At 35.5% G+C, this 20,524-nt stretch overlaps 1 protein-coding gene across 4 annotated transcripts in view; it reads left to right on the top strand.

Moving 5' to 3' along the window:
* Positions 1-20,524, top strand: part of MIER1 (MIER1 transcriptional regulator) — a 60,094-nt gene that overhangs the window by 36,099 nt on the left and 3,471 nt on the right. For all 4 annotated transcript variants that reach the window (XM_047082705.1, XM_047082702.1, XM_047082703.1 and 1 more), the window contains 6 exons: positions 1,498-1,570; positions 8,437-8,588; positions 9,725-9,806; positions 11,136-11,230; positions 14,170-14,297; positions 18,507-18,646. In XM_047082705.1, the coding sequence (XP_046938661.1) occupies positions 1,498-1,570; positions 8,437-8,588; positions 9,725-9,806; positions 11,136-11,230; positions 14,170-14,297; positions 18,507-18,646 (670 nt within the window). The remainder of the gene's footprint in view (positions 1-1,497; positions 1,571-8,436; positions 8,589-9,724; positions 9,807-11,135; positions 11,231-14,169; positions 14,298-18,506; positions 18,647-20,524) is intronic.

Raw genomic sequence — 20,524 nt, 5'->3', positions numbered from 1 at the left:
ATTACACAGGATTTAATGAAAATTACACATAAGGTACCTGGTACATAATGCTCCTAAGTGCTATTTCCCTTCCCTACAGATTAGCATGTAAAAACGTGTTCTGAACTCAATAGGGAAAAGAGGTCGTCTTATTTTTACACTAGTCCAGAAGTTCTCAAACGTGGCTCCATGTTTAGAATCATTTGGAGAACTTTTAAATACTGATTACCAGGGCCTTTTTCCAGAGATTACAATTTAGTTGGTCTGGAATGGATCCAGGCATTAATATTTTTAGAAGTGCCCGAGACAGGGAAGGTTGATAACTTGACTGTCTATTCTCTGGTAAGCATTGATGAGTAAAGTTAAAAGAGGCCCAAGAAGTGATAGTAGGGTACTCTTTTTTTATAATCAAAGACATAAAATTCACCTGTAAGAGTAGAGAAAACTTGTATGTGAATTCTTCTTAGAAAATTGACTGGTTTTCCTATGCAGGTTTAGCAAAAAATTAATTGCATAGAGTATGTCTTTGAAGTTATACTAGAAAAAATGAGATCATGGTATCAATGGGTTGACAATAAGAGGAATTTTTTCAAATCCTAAGAGTTATTTCAACTGTTATTTAAACTGGTAAACTGTCACCTGAAACTTGTACCTTTTCTGCCTACATCTTCATTTTGAAAATGCAGTAGATTCAGTCTTAACATTTAGCCACCAGATAAAGGAGGGTCTATAATCTTGGTCCCTCTGTTTTGTAATCTCATCGGTGATGATCTCCAGTTATCTTTCTGAACAGCCAGCTTCCCCTAACCTGTGATTTTACATAGATTTGATGACTAAATTTCCTAAAGTAAGATTTAATTTTGTTTTGGGGAGGTTACTTTTTTCATTTTGTATTGTTTTGTGAAAGTCAGTCACTAACCTGCTTATCCATGTGGGCTTTCATCCATTTGACCTCTACAGAGCTTTATACAAACCCGTTTTTCTTTACCTTGAATCTGTGGTTCTCAGATAAGAGTGTATGTCAGAATCACCTGCACAGCAGCTTGCTGGGTCCCATCCCCAGAGTTTCTAGTTAGTAGGGCTCAGGTAAGAGCTGAGCATTTGCATATCTAACAGTTTCCCAAGTGACTCTGATGGTGCTGATCCAGGGACCATAGTTTACAGTGTAAATACCTTAATATATCTGAATTTGCTTTTCTGTTTTTCAGAGTGTTTGCAGTTTGAATTATAAGAACTCATTTTTACTTCTTTTTCTCCATATTTTGAAGTAGTTTGTATACACTGTGTATATTGCATTACACCCCATTATTATTACTAATATTTTCATCCAATTATACCCAAGCTCTTTATTATTAACTCATTCATCCTCACAATACTCCTCTGAGGTAGTTAATTGGTTGTATCTTTTATGACAGAGAAACCATGAACAGTTTACCTAGGAAGATGGTAAAGTTAGAAAATGGATATAAAATCTGTGTTACTAGATCTTACTAATGTGTTATGTTATTTCTAAAATAGGAGATTATGGTGGGCTCCATGTTTCAAGCAGAGATTCCAGTTGGCATTTGTAGATACAAAGAAAATGAAAAAGGTGGGTTAATTAGTAAAGTTACATAGCTTGAATTTATGCTTTTGAAGTGATGAACTGTTATTTTATAATGGAATGAGACCAGGACAGTTTGTTACCCCATTGATTTATGAAAGAAGACCCTTCATTATCTCTGTAAGAAGAAAATGTTTGTTTTTCCAGTTTTGTTCTTAGAAAAAATTGAATGCCTTTTCATACTGAGTGACTTAAAACATCTCAACTTTTAATTTTGTTTTTCATATTTTAATTTCCCTGGATAAATCCTTTATAACCTGTATAAATTAAATATAATAGGTTGTTTTATGTCAGTGGAAGCTGTTAGGTTTAAAAAGACTTAAGTATATAATGACCTAAAAAGCTTAATGGTAAGCTTTGAAACTTTTAATATCACTAAAATTGAGTACTTTAATATTTGTTTATTTGTAAAATAATTTGGGAAAACAACTTGTATACTTAAATTTTACATGATTTTTTTCTATCATTTTATATAAAAATTCCAAGTCGTAAGTACTTAAACTTCCAGTAACATAAAATGCTTGAGGTCTTAAGTCTGTTTTAGATTATTCAGTTTGGGTGAGTTCCAGAAAGAATGTTGTGGGTGTGTTTTTAATGAGTTCATGTATAGTATGGCATCACTCAGTGTTAGAAATCTTTGTTCATTTCTTTTATTTCAGTTGTTGTCTTCACATTTCAGCTTACATATGCAGAGCCTTTTGGAGTTGCAGAAGACCTTTGTTTTCCTTTTAGTGTTCTCTCCAGAAACTTCCTTTATAATGCACCTGCTTTCAGGGCAAGCAGTAGGTAGAGGCAGTTAAGAGAACACCACAGGCCAGTAAATTCTAGTGACAGCAAAAATGTTTTAACATACCAGCAATAGCTTGTACTTACTTTCAAGTTAATTCCTGCAATATACAGGAACATTAAAAGTACAATATGGAGTGACTTTGTTATATAGTAAGATTCTATACATAGTTTTGTGAATACATTGGAGTTGTGTGCAAAAATAAGTGAACCATTGACATTTGTATTTATTTTTGTAACTGAATTTTAAATGTTATGCTTTGCTTATGTACTATATAATGATTAGCACATGTTCACCATTGAGTTCTTTCTCCAACTAAAGAGCTGAAAGTTAGACCTTTGTTCTAATTTATTTATTTTTTAAGTTTTGACTATGAAAAATAGTAGTGTCTGTCAGAAAATTTCGTATTTTGTAGGTGGGTAGGAAAATATTTTGGTTTTACATATGGCAGGTTAGTGTTAGGGCTTAAAGGTAGTTTTAATTAGCTCTTAATATGTTTTATGTTTTAACATGTTTGTATTGTCCGATATAGAAAATAAATGATCTTTAACTTTCGTTGTTTTAAATTTGGGTTTGATGCTTTCAATTTTATTGTAATTTTAGAAAGCAATTATGCATAATTATTTTTTCCCGGAACAGATACGATTTACACATTTTACTCACCATGAGAATTCAAGCATTGTAGATGGTGTGAGGATCCGACTAGATTTAGCAAGGGGATTCTGCTTTAGAGGGGTCACTGTAGTATAGGTTCTTTCCTCAGTTTTGTATTTCTAGTAATTCATACTAATGTCATATTACCCAGAATTTGTCACCACTTAGGGTACCCTGTGCACACAAACCAAACTCATGTGAAACTTAGGTAAATTGCATTGTTAGGAAAAAACTGTTAAAGGGATACTGAAGATTAGTGCATTCTGTTCCTTCTAGGAAAAAGTTTGCAAGATATTTTTCATTGGCTTGGTGAGCACACATTCAAGAGGGAGAACATTTGGTTGGAGTGATTTTGATTAAAAAAAATGCCACAAAACTTTGATACCTTGATACCTTCACTGTAGGAATTATTTGATAAATGGATTAGAATTTTTTCATTGATACAAGGAAACCCTATTACTGAGTATCCTGGAGAGATACTGATGATTTTTTTTCTCTCTGATACCTGATTTCTTTTTTACTAGACTCCATGCAGCATATATATTCCTCATCAGCTATCATTTCTTTTTTTTTCTTCTAATTTCTGAGTATTTATTTTTGAGAGAGAGCACGCACACAAGTAGGGAGGGGCAGAGAGATAGAGAATCTCACAAACTGTGGGATCATGACCTGAGCTGAAACTGAGTTGACAAGCTTAACCAGCTGAGCCACCCAGGTGCCCCTCAGTTATCACTTCTGTTTCAGTTACATAAACAAGATTTGTTACAGTCACGTTAAATTCCTCTTTGAACCTGTATCTGTTGTTATATAATCTCAACTACACTATTACAATTTTCTTAAATTTATGTAAATTAGCAGTTTACTCAGTGCAGTGTACTGTAATCATTTGTTTATTTTTTGCATCCTTAATACCTGGTATGATTCTGTTACATAGGCACTTAGTAAACATTTGGTGGCTGAGGTATTAGGTGGGTGCAGAATAACGTTGACAAAGCCAATACGGAGTCAGTAAACTTTGATCAGTATGTAGGCATTTGGCCTTGGACATGTTTACTTCCTTTTCTCCTCAGTATAAAATAGCTGTAAAAGAGCATTTATTTACAGAGCCTATCATGAGGATTTACAAAGGATATTTTCACAGGTAGCCTTAACAGCATATACATTGTAAGTACTCAGTGAGTGACATTAGTATTCAATGGATGATTAATCTTACTCATTACATTTAGGTTTTATTTTTCAGATTTTCAGAAACCATCAGTTCATGCTGTTTTACTTACAATTGGCAAAAACCCTCTTCAGTTAGCTTCAGCAAAAAAGAATTTACCTGATTGCTTAACTGGAAAGTTCTGGGTGGCCTGGCTTCAGATAAAACTGGATTTGGGGGTTCTTCTGATATCAGCTGTCCCTCTCCTTTCCCTCTTTCCTTTATTACAAGACAGGCTAAGATGGCTGCTGGGAGCTCCTGGCTTACGCTTTACACTGTCCCTGTAGCCAGAGAACCAGCACAGATGAAAACTTCTGTATCCACCTTCGCTCCAGCAAAAGTCCTAGAGAGAATCTGTTAACTTTGTTTGAGTCATACTCAGCCAGAAGTAATTACTGTGACCAGAGAGAAGAGTGACTCTTCTGGTTTGCCCTGGCTCATTTATTTGTTCTTGGGGCTCCAGGGTGTGATGTCAGCCTCACTCAAATGGAAAGGATTTAATTCCCAAAGATGTGTTGTAGAAATGAAAAGCATGATTTTTCAGTTACGTATTTTATTGTTTCTTCCATATACTAAACTGAATGAACACTGCACCTTTTGTGATAAGACTGAATTGAATGCCGCTGACCACCTTGGAACATACACAGAGGACTGCCACCGCCTCCCCCTACTAAGAATTATCTGCCCAAGTGTCAGTACTGCTGAGATTGAGAACCCTGGACTAGGTTGATTAGAATTAGTTGGGCTACTTAGGGGGAAAAGGGTTAAGAGAAAGGAGCCAAGATACCTACTTCCCAGTCTAATTTTCATGCTTGCATGACATGAGTTTTAGAGTAAGGAAATGATGGCTAGGAGTTTGGAAGCAGTGAATAGCAAAAGACTGCATGAATCTTTGTTTCTAATGAACATTTGACATATTATTGATTCTGAAGTTACTTACTAAAAAATGTACACATGCATTATTATCCTTAGTTGATGATAATGTTGAAAAGGCAGTTCATTTAGCCTGTACATATAGGAAAGGCTCAGCTAAACAACTTAAAATTTATGTCATTAATCACAGTGTGTCCTTTTAAGAACATGGGGTAAACCTCATTATACCATAGCTGATTATGGGCTGGCATTTTCATCCTCATGATACATTGATTACATTGAATTTTTACTTCGGCATTAAAAAACAGAATAACACTTCTTACGAAAACTGAAAGTGAATAAATATAAATTTATTCATGGGGGATTAATTTCCCAGATTTGTGGTGGTGGTTTCTGGACTTTCTACATACCCTCCCAACCACCACCACACACACTGAACTTTGTTAACTTATTGTGACAACCCATTTTATTTGAGCTTGATTTGTTACTTAAAATTCCATAATAAGCCCTTTCCTGGGTAACTTGAGTATACTAGGTGTGTTCCTGCCTTCAGAATGTTTTCGTTTACTTATAATCACATGTGAATTATATCTCCCATAATATAAAGTGGATATATTTGTGGTTGCTTTTTTAAAAATTCTAACATCTAGGCTTGGTAGTTGATTTACACAACAAGAGATGTTATTTCTCTTCTGTATTTTATCCTGTGTTTTATCGTAGTGGTGGATTTTTGATTTTCTGAACTCTTGGCATTTTGTTCTGCAGCAGACATTTAACAAAAGTTAGCTGTTTTTGCCTGTTTTATTTAGATCAGGGTCAAAAGTCATATTTTATTTGGAGTGTAAACTTAAGTGGAAAATAATTTGGTCTGTTTCTGGAACCAGTAGACAGTGTGATTTATTCTCTGTGGAAATGCTGATTGTTCTCATCTGTGGTTATTTTTTAGTATGTTGTCACTGTATAAAATGAGGTGTTGTATTCTCAGGGTCAGCCTGTCTAGCTGTCTTGTCACAGTTCTAGGGGTCTGGCTTGTCATTTGGCGCCATCTGGTGATGTTTGTGTACTCAGCTTAGACAGGACATCTCTGTATCCTGTGGCAATTTGCAACTTAACAGAATGATTCCAGAAGTATCTTTCAGGTCACCTGTGCTTGTTTCATAGGCCCACTATGGGCGTATTTAAGTGGGAGAACACTGGGGACTCAGGGACGCACCACCTTCCATCTTTCTTAGGACTTCTTGTAAGGCCTTGTCCACCCTCCATCCATCAGTCTCAGGAACATGAAAACTGTAGTCTTCCCCACTTCCTGCTTCAGTGAACAGAGGCTAAGCAGACAACAAAAATCAGTAGTCGTATATCCAGATTCACTTTGTGATGGTAGTTTTATTGTATTTACAATTTAGAGTTTCACTAAGATTATACCAGCAGGCTAGAGAAGGAATGAGGTTTACTAAGGAAAATTTTCTAGAGATTATCCTTATACTTTATTTTTTTTAATTTTTTTTTTAACGTTTATTTTTGAGACAGGGAGAGACAGCATGAATGGGGGAGGATCAGAGAGAGAGGGAGACACAGAATCCGAAACAGGCTTCAGGCTCTGAGCTGTCAGCACAGAGCCCGACTCGGGGCTTGAACTCACGGACCGTGAGATCATGACCTGAGCCGAAGTGGGCCGCTTAACCGACTGAGCCACCCTGGCGCCCCTATCCTTGTACTTTAAAGAAGAGTATCTATTTTGGGAAGCAGAAAAGTAGAACGATATTTTAAAGTGTATGTGTGTAGTGGAGGTGCAGAGTGAGACAAGGTAATTTGTATGAAAACACCCAACATAATGCCTCATACATAGGAGATGCTTAATTAGCTGTTAATTCCTTTCTTTAAAAAAATTTTTTTTTTATGTTTATTTTTGAGAGAGAGCGAGCAGGAGAAGGGCAGAGAGGGAGGGAGACACAGAATCTGAAGCAGGCTCCAGTCTCTGAACTCTCAGCACAGGGCCCGACATGGGGCTCGAACTCACGAACCGTGAGATCATGACCTGAGCCAAAGTTGGACGCTTAACCAACAGAGCCACCCAGACACCCTGCTGTTAATTCCTTTTTTTTTTTTTTTTTTTTGTTAAATAACACAAGGAACTTTGACACTGTTGGTTATCCTCTGTCTCTTAAATACAGAGTTTTTCTTTAGCTGGTTCCTTCCTACTGGCATTTAAATGATTGTCTCTTATGTTTAAAAACCAATAAAACCAAAAACTTTCTTCAGCTCTACCTCCCCTCCGGCTGTACCTGTCTCTCCTCTCTTAAAACCAAACTTTTTCAAGAGTCCCTGCTTTATTTCTTTCCCTTCCATTTACTCTTCAGTCCTCTCTAGTGGGGCCTCAGCTTCCATTTCTGCACAGAAATGGCTCTTAAAACATTACCCTCCTTGTTAGTAAGCCCATTGTACCTTTTTCAGTTGTTACACTGTTCATTGAAAAGCATTTAACCAGTCTAGCACTCCTTGAAGCATTTTCTTCCCCTAGCAGTGATGGTGTCACATTTGTTACTTTTTCTCTTTTGATTCTTCCTTGTTTTTTTTTGTCTGTGTTCCATCTTCTTGTCAGTTACATTTGCACAGGGCTCTCATCTTAGGTTTTTCCTCCTTTCCTTCCACTTTTTAAATTGTGATGAGATTTAGGCTTTAGTCTTACTATAATGGAAATTCTGATGAAAGTGAAATGCTTTTTTTAAAAACGGAAAGACTCTTGTTTTATGAAAATGATTTATGTTCATTATATTTTCAAACTTCATAGAAAAATACATAAAAGAAAAAATTACCCCAAACCTTACCACCAAGAAATAAGCAGTGTTAACATTTGGTGAGCATTCTTTTAGACCTCTCATTTCAAAAATAATAGTTGTAGCTAACATCCATTGAACCTTAATAATGTGCCAGAATTGTTTTAGAGTACTTTAAATCTTTACAACCCAATATGATAATGTTGTTATCCCCATTTCACAGATGATGCAGAGAGAAGAGAAGTAACTTGCCCAAGGTCATATAGGTAGTAAATGGTGGTGATGCTATTCAAACCAAGAGAGCTTGGACTTGAGTAAACTCAAGCTAAGTCATCTTAGCTTGGCTATGAAACAGTTATAAAATTGTTTAAATCACTTAGGCCATAAAATATGATCCAAGAACAAGAATGAAGTTAGGCAAGTCCTAGGACCATGCTGTACCTCTCAATTCTCAACATGTTGGCTTATAAGTGTGAATTATTTGTTTAATGTTAGTGTTTTAACACAAACTCTTAACAAGATTTGGCATTTTATTTTTAACTTCTATGTTTTACTAATTTAGTATATGAAAATGATGATCAGCTCCTGTGGGACCCTGAGTACTTACCAGAAGATAAAGTGATTGTATTTCTTAAGGATGCATCTAGAAGAACAGGTGATGAGAAAGGTGTAGAAGCAATTCCTGAAGGATCTCACATAAAAGACAATGAACAGGTACATGAGTAAGAAGTAACTTACATTATGGGATAAATGAGTCACAGGGATGAAAGGTACAGTATAGGGAATATAGTCAATAATACTATATGGGGACACTTGTGAGCATAGCACAATGTGTACAGTTGTCCAATCACTGTGTTGTACACCTGAAACTAATGTAACATCGTGTGTTCTTCAGTTTAAAAGGAGAAATAACTTACAACTTTCCCCAAGTAAATTAACCATTTACATCTATAGATGCAAATGCTGTCACACTCACTCTTATTAAGATATCCACCAAAATTCCTATAATGTCATCAATAGGGAATCAGCGATAGCTAAGGTTACTTCATTAGTGTAATTTCAGCTAAAATAAAAATGATACCATTTTGCCTGTATATACTTTTTTTCAAAATTTTGGAGTTCCTTTGGATATTCCTAAGAGCTTGTGGATATCATCAACTTAGGAATACTATCTGGGATAATGTTTTAGGGATATGGTAGACAAGTTGCCTACAAGTGAACCTAATGACAGCAATTTTTTTTTTTTACCTTTTTTAAATCAATGCTTTTCTTTTCTCATTTTAAATTAGAATAGGAGCTGCAAAAAGCCAAAAAGAAAGGATTTGTGATTTTTATAAAATAGTTTCTTTTCATTTTTAAATTTCTGAGATATTATGGCTGCCAAGTTAGAGTATTTGCTTACCATTTTCAGTGTATTCAAAAGTGTTAATTAATCAGGATGGAATTTGTTTTTTTTTTTTTCTTTTTTAATGTTTGTTTATTTTTGAGAGAGAGCGTGAGTGGGGTGGGAGGGAGAGATAGAGAGAGAGGGAGAAACGCAAAGTCTGAAGCAGGCTCCAGGCTCTGAGCTGTCAGCACAGAGCCCAGCATGGGGCTAGAACCCACAAACTGTGAGATCGTGACCTGAGCCAAAGTCGGATGCTCAACTGACTGAGCCACCCAGGTGCCCAGAATTTGTTTTTCTTCAGTGTTTTCTTTAGAATTCTGTGTTGTATTTACTGGAATTACTTGTCCTTCAGAAATGATGAACACACACACTGGATTCAGGAAAAGCTTTTACTTTCGTAAGAAATTGTAGCCGTGAATTATTCATACTCTGGGTCACATATTGAAGCCTTTTATTTTTCTAGGCATTATATGAATTGGTTAAATGCAATTTTGACACAGAAGAAGCACTGAGAAGATTAAGATTTAATGTAAAAGCGGCTAGAGGTAAATAATACATTTTTATTTGTTTTCATGACTTAGCAGAAATTTAGAACTTAAGATCTTCAGTCTACATAGGTATATCCTAGGTTTAGTAATACTGATCTTTCTGAATTCAGTATTTGCTGAATAACAAATAACTTGTAACATATCACGTAACTTGTGTCTAACACAAGCATTATGGGAAATGGGATTAAGTCTGGTTCTTTATGGGAAAATAAGGCCATTAAAAAACACATAATGTCTTTTAATTTCAGGGCATTGTTAAAAATACTTTCTATGTATTGATTTTGAGAGAGAGAGAGAGCATGCATGCATGCATGCACGCATGCGGGAGGGGCAGAGAGAGAAGGAAGGAGAACATTCCAAGCAGGCTCTGCACTGCCAGCACAGAGCACAACACAGGGCTCAGTTACACAGACCTTGAGATCATGACCTTAGCTGAAGTCAAGAGTCGGATGCTTAACCAGCTGAGCCACCCAGGTGCCCTTGAAGCATTTTTAATAAATATTTTCTTTTTTGATCTTGTTTAATAGCCCTGTGAGCTATGGAATGTGACAGTTACTTTAATTTCAAACTGTTGAGACTAAGGTCTCTGAATTGAAGTACCTTTGCTGAGGTAAACATAATTTATAAATAATGAAGCCATAATTAAAATCAGTCCAGGTTTTGGGTTTTTTTTTTTTTATTCTAACTGGCTCCCACTCTGCTTCACTAAGAACACTATATATTATCACATAACAAATGGAAGATATTCATTCATTCAACAAAAATTGGAAGGCAAGTTCTGAGGACATCATGAAGTCCCTGCTCTCATTGCGCTTAGAGCCTAGGTGGGAAGCTGAAAAACAGTTATGCGTTCTTCCAAGAATTAGAGGGTTCAATTCAAATTTATTGCAGTAGGACTTGACCTAATTTGGGGAATGGTGAAGCTTGTTAGGGAAAGCTTATAGAACAAAGTGGTATTTTTGCTGGGATATAAGCGAATTAGGTGAGAAGGATGAGGCAGGAAATAAGTATAGACAAAGGGAAACAGCACCACAAAGTCTAAAGTTAGAAAGAACATAGTGAATTTAAGGAATTGAAAGGTAGTAGTATAGTTAGATCATAAAGGAGAAAGTGGCCCAAGTTGAAATTGGAGAATTAGGGACCAAATCATCCAAAATTTTATTAAATACAGTCTTTGTCACTTTATCTTCTGCAGTCATCGGTAATAGAGCTCAGGAGTAAAATACTTCCTTATTGTTACTAGAAACTTACATTTTTATTTGTAACTGTTCATGTGCATTATTTGGGGGAATATTGCTTTAACAGTTTTCCTACTCTTTTTGTCAGAGGAATTATCTGTTTGGACAGAAGAAGAGTGTAGAAATTTTGAACAAGGGCTAAAGGCCTATGGAAAAGATTTTCATTTGATTCAGGCTAATAAAGTAAGTAATGATATATATGTTCTCTCTTTTATAAAAAGCTAGTTAACCCAGGTCATCTTATATCAATTATTTTCTAATGTTAAACATTCTTTGACGAATGTTTTACTCTGTTAGTTTTTGGGAATTATAAACATGCCTAGACTTTCTGGCATACATTTACTAAGTGACTCTTGTCAGTGCATGATGTTAGATGACTTTAAGAATTGGACTGATTTACAAATATGTTAATCAACTTTTGTGTAGGATGTGTATATATAATGGAATTGTTTAAAACTATTTTCCATAACTTGGGACAGATTGTTTTAAAGGAGGGTCTTTAAATTTTTAAACTTTAAAACATTTGTAACATGACATTATTTACAATTAAAATATTTTTTACATTTGTTTAAGTCCCAAGTGTCTAAAATCAGATACTTAATATTTAATTTGGTTTTAATTAAGATTTAATTTTCTAGAAGAGTATCTCAATAAATCAGCTTTATTATACATTATAATTTTATAATTGGACAATTGTATGTAATATGATCCATTTATCATTCCATATTGATAATATCAATAATACAGTGTCCGTGTATACCCAAAAGAACTGCATAATTACTTGTATTGTTTCTGTGGGAAATTAGCATGCACAAAATTAAAATCTCAATAGTTTAAGTGGAGGAAATTAAGGAATTTCTAGGTTTATACCTAGAAATTTTTTAGCACATTTTTTAGCAAATAGAAATGACAAGGACCTTTGCTTTACATGTTTCCTTAAAGATAGCATCTAAGTTTTGTGTGATGGCTTGTCTAGGATGGTGTTGAAAGTATCTGGGCTTACATGGGCTTAATTTAAGTCTGAGTTCTAAATAGTCTGTCCCCACGTTCTTCTTATACCTCTTAATGTGATTGGGTAGTATCTACTTAATTTGTTTCACTACATATTTAATAGTATATTTTATGTTCTGTAAATAGTTGCTTATAAATCCTGTGAGTTTATTTTTCTTAATTTTGTTGTGCATTAACTAGTTTACTCTTGATTAACTTGTTGCATTTTGGTATTTGGCCTCAGACATAAAACTAATAAGAGATACTTTGAGTTGTAGCATTGGTGTCAAAAATGTATCATATTCCTTAATGTTGTTTCCAGATGAACTGATTACCTCCAGCACAGGGCATATTCTGTGAAAGGCATGTATTATGCTAATGAGTAGATACGTATGTTTAGGATTGTAAAAAAAAAAATAGATTGTTTTTGTGGTTGAAAGGGACATTTTGGGTATGAGTTTTCCAGCATTCCTGCCTAGATTCAGATCAAACCATGCTGGATCACCTATGGGAGGAGACCCCTGGAATGGTAAGCTGGAATAATAACTAGCAGCAGCAACCCTCCAGAAATCCCTTTTTTAAGAAATAAGAACCTATTAGGTGACTGGAAACTACTAGTCAAAAAAGCCTTTAATGTCATATGGAAAATAAGACCTTTATTTCTTTGTAAGTATTTGGGATGGTGATATTTCTGTGTTCCAGAGGTCAGCTGACCTATCTATACCTAATATACTCTAGTGAACAAAAAAAGAGGACAGTAATTCTTTAAGGAGAAGAATGGTCCAGTGAAAACATTAAGACTTTGTTTTTATTCCTGAAATTGAAGTTTGGATCTTAAACATAAGTTCTTTGTAGGCTTACTTTATTGAAGATTTTTCATAATATTGTTAACTTTGCATGCCCCAAAATACCTTTTCAATTTTGCTCTCAGTAAAGTACAGTCGACTTGGCTGGTGTCTGTATAGAATTAAGATTCTAAAGGAGGCAAAAAAAAAAAAAAAAAGCTTGAGAAGATGATAAAAACAAAAACAAAAACCTTGATAGCTTTCAGTCTTAGAGCAGCATGGGCCAAACTTGTAAAGTGCAAGCATAGGGGAAGAAAGAAAAATATGTCAGGTAGTGAAATGAGGATGTCATCAAATTGACTTTAGGTGCAGTCAGTCCCACAGGATACTTACTTCAAGATTAGACATTTATGGGTTCAGGCTATATGGTCTTGCATTCCAGCACTTATGCAGATACCTTTTTTCTTTATTTTAAACTCTCAGTACTTTATTACATACATCAGCCCTACCAGCTTTGCAAGCTAAGTATTGAAAAGGGGGATGTTGTCCACATCATTTGCCAGTCTCATTGGTGTTGAACATTTATGTAAGGAGAGCCATTCAGTCGCATAGGTAGATACAGCACCAGTTACTGGAGTAACTTAGTAAACAAAGAATTAGCATTGGCATTATTATACCTTTCAACTCATTATGGAATATTCTCAGCCTTTCTAGAAAGTAAAATAACTGAGTCTGGATCACCAGTAAGACCTCTAAGAGAATCTTTTAAATGGGAATTTAAAAGTAGACTCCCTAGGTATTCTGTGAGTAAAAGTATACTGTTCATAACATTAATTTTAATTAAATGCCACTTTCAGATATTTTCAATAGAGGAGTATTTATTTGTATAGTAAATTAAGATGCATTTATGTATTTATTTATTTAAATGTTTATTTTTGAGCAAGAGAGAATGAGGTGCAAAGTGCAAAGCAAGGGAGGAGCAAAGAGAGAGACACAGAATCCGAAGCAGGCCTCAGGCTCTGAGCTATTAGCACAGAGCCTGAAGCGGGGTTTGAACTCACCAAAGTTGGACACTTAACCGACTGAGCCACCCAGGTGCCCCAGATTAAGATGGTTTTAAAAAGCATAATGCTAAATATCTGAAGATTTGTTGACAGTGTATTATTTCTCTCCATGGGGATTCATAAAGAATAGTTTTAACAAAGCTGCTGCAGTGTTGTATTTTATACGTACAGTATTATATATTTCTTAAAGTACAGCTAAATTTTTCACACTTCAGATATTTTTCATGAAATAATTCCTTTAAGGAGGAGATGATTCTTAAAAACAAGTGTTTGTTTCTTATAGGTTCGAACAAGGTCAGTTGGTGAATGTGTAGCATTCTATTATATGTGGAAAAAATCTGAACGTTATGATTTCTTTGCTCAGCAAACGCGATTTGGAAAAAAGAAATATAATCTTCATCCTGGTGTAACGTGAGTTTACTTTTTTCTGTCGAGTCATATATTTTTGCTTTTGGATTTTTCTTGAGAAAATTGTGATTTTTAGAATCTTCCTTTTTCACTAGGATAGGAGTTTACATTAGTTTAAAATTATCCATTTACAATAAATACATCAAAGCAAATGTTAGAGTATGTTTTCAGGAGAGAAAACGGATCAGAATAGCTGTTAAAGCATGTTTTAGTTAACTTCTGTTCCATTCAGTATAAGCACATAGTTTTTATCTAATACTGTGAGCACAGTGAGAACAGAAAAGAGACTCTTCAAAAACTGTGGAGCTGAATGCCTCATAGAAGCTCATTAAAGAATGGAAATTAGTATTTTTCCTTGTCTAATCAATTTTTGATCCCAGAAACCAAAATAAGGTTTGGGTATAGATGATATAAAAGGGAAAAGACAGAGAAAATAAATCAGGTCAAATTTCATTTTTTAAATGATTTCATTTTGATATTTCATTTTCATTTTTATTACAAAGTGTTCTAAAGAGGAAAGAACATGCGCATGATGACTTCCCTTTTCCCCAATTTCCTGAAACCTTTCCTCTAACAGAAATAGTATATAATAGTCATCCAACTTTAGCTTACTCCCAGTGATACAGGGAGTATGGGTTGTTATTGAATGTAGTCTTTATGCAAAGTGCGTCTGTCATATGTCTGTATCAGTCGCTGTGCACCAAAATCTGAGCCTTATTTAGTCTAGCTTTGGAAAAAACTGTCCTGCTGCCTCTAGGAATTTAAGTACATAGAGTATTATTGAATGAACCCTTCATCTCACGTGAGTTGTTCTAAAATGCTGATGAATTGGTCAGGTGGATTTAACTTCACCATTCTATCCTTCATTATTTCCTGCTGTTCACAAAATACAAATAATACTCAGTTGTGATTTTATTTGGTCAGTGTGCACCAGTAAAGTTCTTAGGGCTGGCCAAATAACTGCCTTTGAAAGATGTGCTTATATGCATATTTGATTGTGCTTTATTTAAACTCTAGGCTGGACTGCTTCTGGTCATGTTCATTTACAGGTGTCTCTGCTGGTCACTTCCCTGGAGGATCACACACTCTAAAAATCCAAAGCAAAATTATCTAAAAGGGAATAATGGGTATGGTTGCCCCTGGACATCATGGGACATTGGACTCTGCCTCATCCCCCATTATTCAAAGCTCACGATGCCTAGAGTGGAATTCCATAAAGAGTATTCCAAATTTAATTGCTTAATGTTATAAATTTATAGTTAATTTTTTTTCTTGATGATTTATTGGTAGTATTGAGGTATAATGACATAGAACGAGATATAGCTATGTAGGCTTCAGAGTGTATCTTAAAGTAGTCACAATTTTCAAGCTATTCTGTAGGGAAAAGGCATAGTAACATCTTTCATTTTTTTCACCCATTTCAGAAATATTGTTCACACACGAACTACAGGCAATCTGTCGTCATCAGCAGTAAGAACATAAGAATTGCCTTGCTGGGTCAGACCCATGGTTCATCCCGTTTTCTCTTTCAGAAAGCATCACCAAGGGAAGTGTTGTGGGCTGGCTTAGTTGGTCGTGTGTGCTGTCAAGCTCAACAGGTTAGGTAGGGATGTGCCGCCAAACATTGTAGTTTCTTATTAACAATCTGGCCATAGCTTCTGGAAACTTTTTGAAGATACTTCTGTCTACAACCTTGATTCCTCTTAGGGTTAAGTATCTGTAGGTGGAGTAGCCACAGTTAAAAGTAGTCCCATACCACATCTTTTCTCATGCTTGAAGATTTTACAGTGCCCCCTGGTGTAATGGTATGAAGTGAACAAACGTGGTTTTCCCTGTAGGCGAAAATACTATGGTTTTGTAGGCTTTAGTTATGTCCCTTCTGTGTGTTCCATAGTTTTTGGTTTTGTTTTTTCTTTAACTGAACAAACTGTAATTTTTTACTCCTACTTACCCCTTTTAGCTATGTTACATCTTCTATGAGAAGCTGTGACCAGACCGTACCTTATTTCCCAAAGGGCAGAAATTGTGGTTTTCTGTAAACATGGAGATTCTTTTCTAGTTTGCTTCCAGGACCTTCTTCTGTTAGTAGTTGCACTTTGAGTGCACAAAACATTATTAGAAATGTGAGTTTTTTCATCTTTTTAGTCAAAATCCATAGAGCATGTTATCCTGAAAGTCATTTGTTCATTTTTCTGTGACATTTTTACCTTCCAATTTGTTCACCAAAATGAAGTGCATTTGCCACTTTCATGCCTTATAAACCGCCTCTGCAAGATTCTACTGCAGATTCTCTCTACTCACTACCTGGAAGATTTGGTAGCCATATGCAAATTAGAGATTTTATTGCAACAGGCTTGCAAATATTTTTTTTTTTAAGTAAAAACTTAACCCAGCATAACTCTGATTATCTGAATGCTACTCCAGCCTCCTGGATGGCCCACCTGACTTCTTCCTTAAGCACTATGGATGCCATTAATCTTTAAGAAATAATAGTAATTCTTCTACAATACCATTGTGGTATCCAGTCAACTCTGGCTTCCTTTGCTTGGCTTTTAACATCCTCCATTATCCATTTCCACCATACCAAATTTATTTCCAACAAGTCCTCATCATGTATCATCTGTTCTTATTTAGTCATAGCTTCTGTAATCCCTTTGGCATTCATACTCATTTCTGTTTCTATGTACTTCCAGTTCGTTACATAATTGTTCTGGAATTATGAATGGCATTAAGCTGAAGGGGACCTAAAGACCATCAAATTTATTTCCCTCCATTTATAGAGGGGAAAATAAGGCCTAGAATGTTAAGTTGATTAGCTTATGGTTACATACATTTCTTTGATATGTGTTTTGTACCTCAGACTGTTGGAAACTTCACATCCGTATATTTATTATATCCCCATAACCTAGGGGACAGTCTGATCATGTAGTTTGATGTTATAACTACAGTTAATAGTCTTTGGTGGACTGTTAACACAGACTTCCAGTAAAAGCCTAAGCCTTTTCCACTGTTGCCTTCTCACCCACATGCTTACTTGCTCAGAAATTCTAAAGATTTGTCTTAATATTCCTATTATAATTATTGTGAGGAATTTTTTAAATAATGACTTTTAAGTTTTTTTTGAGCTTCTACTCTGTGCTATGCACAACTTAGGCCAGGTGGTACAGTGATGACAAAAAGACTAAAATTCCTGCCTTTAGGGAATTAGTTAAGTGCAGGTATCAGCACACTTTCTCTGTAAAGAGCTACAGAGTAAGTACTTTAGGCTTTGCAGGCCTTAAATTCTCTGGCAACTACCCAGCTCTGCTCTTGTACAAAAGCAGTCTTAGATACTATGTAAATGAGTGGGTGTGGCTGTGTTCCATCAAATATTACTCACAAAACCTGTGGCCTGCCATGGGCCACAGTTTGCAGACCTTTATTCTGGTGACTTAATAGCACTTCATAGTTTACAAAACACTTTCCTACACATACCTTTTGCAACAGCCCTGTGTGGTAGACACATACATGATTTTATATAGGTAAAGACACTAAACTTTCAGAGATGAGTGTTTAGCTCAGATCTTGTAACCCCAACCCAAAGTCACTTAGTACAGACAGCTCTTCTCCCATCCCATGTAGTTCAGGAACGACCTAGGGAAGAAGTGAGCACACCTCTAATGATATATTGGTAGACAAAGGCAGCACATAAGCCGAGGAATTTAGGGAGCTTTTTGTAGCTCAGATTTAGCAGGAAGATAATATACGAAATATCCAGGAAAGTTCAGGGAAATGATTCATTGGTAGGCCCTAATTTGGCTTTGAGGTATTGCTGTAGCCATCACAGAGTCTTGAGGAGCTTTAAAATTGCAATCTGTGTTCAGAAATTATTTTGTACTCCCTCTGATTGGCATCATCCTTGTCTCTTCACTTACAGATCCTCTGATTTTAGTTGGGCCACTCTGAGCACTTGCCTGTAGTTTTAAAACTTCCTATAGGTCTCTAAAATTTGCTAGTTTAAAAGCCTTTATGCATTTTCCCAACAAACATAACCAGAGGAGCTTTCCATTTAAATGTTCAGATGCTGGTGGGATAGATGAGGCAATGGAATGAATGTAAGTGAAAATTAGGACATATTTGCTAATAAAGCCTTCTAAATTTAACCTCAGTTTTAGTTTTCAGCTTTTTTAAATATAAGAAGGTGATTGTTTCATTATTTCACTTTATTTTAAGGGATTACATGGATCGTCTTCTAGATGAAAGTGAAAGTGCTGCTTCTAGTCGAGCACCATCCCCTCCCCCAACTGCCTCAAACAGTAGTAACAGCCAGTCTGAGAAAGAAGACGGCACTATAAGCAATAGTAATCAGAATGGTAAGCAACCAAAGAAACTCTTCTGTTTGTTCCTAATGAAGGGCACTTGTCTTTAGTAGCATGGGCAATTCAGTTTTGGTTTGGATTAAACTTCCAAAGCAGAAGTTAAAAATAATAATTGTCAGTACCCATGGCACATACATAATATGAACATACATACATAAGCTTAATAAGAATATACTATCAATAGTGACCATTTCTTCTAAGAAATTTATTCTTGAGTAGCATGTATTTTCTTAGTCGGGATGCTTGGATAGAAACACTCTTGTTAACTCTTAGACCACAACTCCAGCACCATTTCACATCAGAAGTACATAGATATTTATGAAATACTTTGAGAGCCATAACACTTTATCAGAAAAGTGCTTAAAGCATTTGGTGAAAAGTAGTAGATAACAAGGGCTTGAATAGTTTTTTCTTTGCTAGTGTAATATCCTTGAAGGATGAGAAAAGATAAAGCAGGTGTCAGGCTCTGCATTAATACTCTACAGAAACGTAGAGTACTCTACAGAAACCTAGATAAATATAGGATATTTATATTATTTTTTTATATTTATATTTATATTATCCTATATTTATCTCTGTGAGAAAGAAGTAAATGGCATTCCATTTTGTTTAAGGTTCAGGTAACGTTCTTGTTTAAAATGTATAATGGACCAAAGATCACTGTGTTAGTAAGACCTAGTCAGAAAATTATTTTGACTTCTACTTTAATTAAAATGGTCTTCCTAAGTAAGACAAGCCTTCCACTCCTCTTAAGGAGGAAACGGGTGAATTAGAGACAAGCTCTGCACACCTGTATTCTGATGTAACAGTCTTAGGGGAGGGCCAGGGAGAGTTGACCTCAAGACAGAAACTAGAAGAGGAACACTGTGAGAGACTGTCCCTTATTCTGACCTTTGGTCTCACACTGGCACCGCTGGAGCAAATATATTTTGTTCATTTAATGACCCCTCTCTGTTCCCTCACTGCTTCCCCCTAAGAACAAGTCATACAAACAGAAAAGAGGGCCCGGCAGCCATTTCCTGGTCTAAAAAGGTTCGATGACGTGTTGTCTAATGCTATCCTGAGGTAGAGTAAAAAGCTAAAACTCTGATCTTAGGACTGGGGGATAGAAGCTCAGGGATGCAAATAGTTTATACTACTTTGGTCTTTCCCTGTTTGCTCATAACACCAAATAAATTTTCCTTTTTTTTTTCCCCCCTTTTTTAACCATTTGATGAAAACATGCAGTTTGACCTAAGAAGGTGTATATAAATTAAGTTATTCAGTAGCCCAGAAGCCATTTACCTAGATACCCACAATCAAGATTCCTAGGTTTTCAAGGAAAGGATGGATTTCGCCAATTCAGTTTTCTTTCTTTTGTAAGGGGCTTAGTGTCTTGAAATCTCATTTTTTACCTACTCACAGTGGTCACTTAGCTCTTTGTGCTTTACTGTAACAGAATGGTTCCTTCTGCATCATGGTGTATAACATCCCCGTATGCATGTATGGGTTGAGTGCACTTTTGAGTTGGGGAAATAGAATATTTTCTTGGACCAAATATAATATTTGAAGCTCATCCTTTATACTGAATATTTGTCAGATAATTAAAAGTTAATTCTCTCCTGTGGCGCATTCTGTATTTTACATTAAATGTCTGTCTCCACAATGTCTACTCCATTTTGCAGTCAACTGTAACATGCCCTTTTCACTGTTACTTTTATCAGAATAATTATTCTTCTCTTACCTACTATGGAGACATTTGTGTTTGCTTTCATCATTTTCAAATGTATGTTTGGACAGTGCCAGCATTACTTTTTTAACATAGTGGCAGATTATTTAAATCTATTTAGATAAATATGTAATCTTTACCTTTAAAACACAGTACCCATGGGT

Source organism: Lynx rufus, unplaced genomic scaffold (assembly GCF_022079265.1).
Source record: "Lynx rufus isolate CCGP_SWC_20201006 ecotype Redwood Valley unplaced genomic scaffold, mLynRuf1.p SCAF_2, whole genome shotgun sequence".
In the NCBI taxonomy this organism is placed as follows: domain Eukaryota; kingdom Metazoa; phylum Chordata; class Mammalia; order Carnivora; family Felidae; genus Lynx; species Lynx rufus.
The sequence above is the reverse complement of the archived record's forward strand: the minus strand, read 5'-3'. Positions and strand labels throughout refer to the sequence as shown.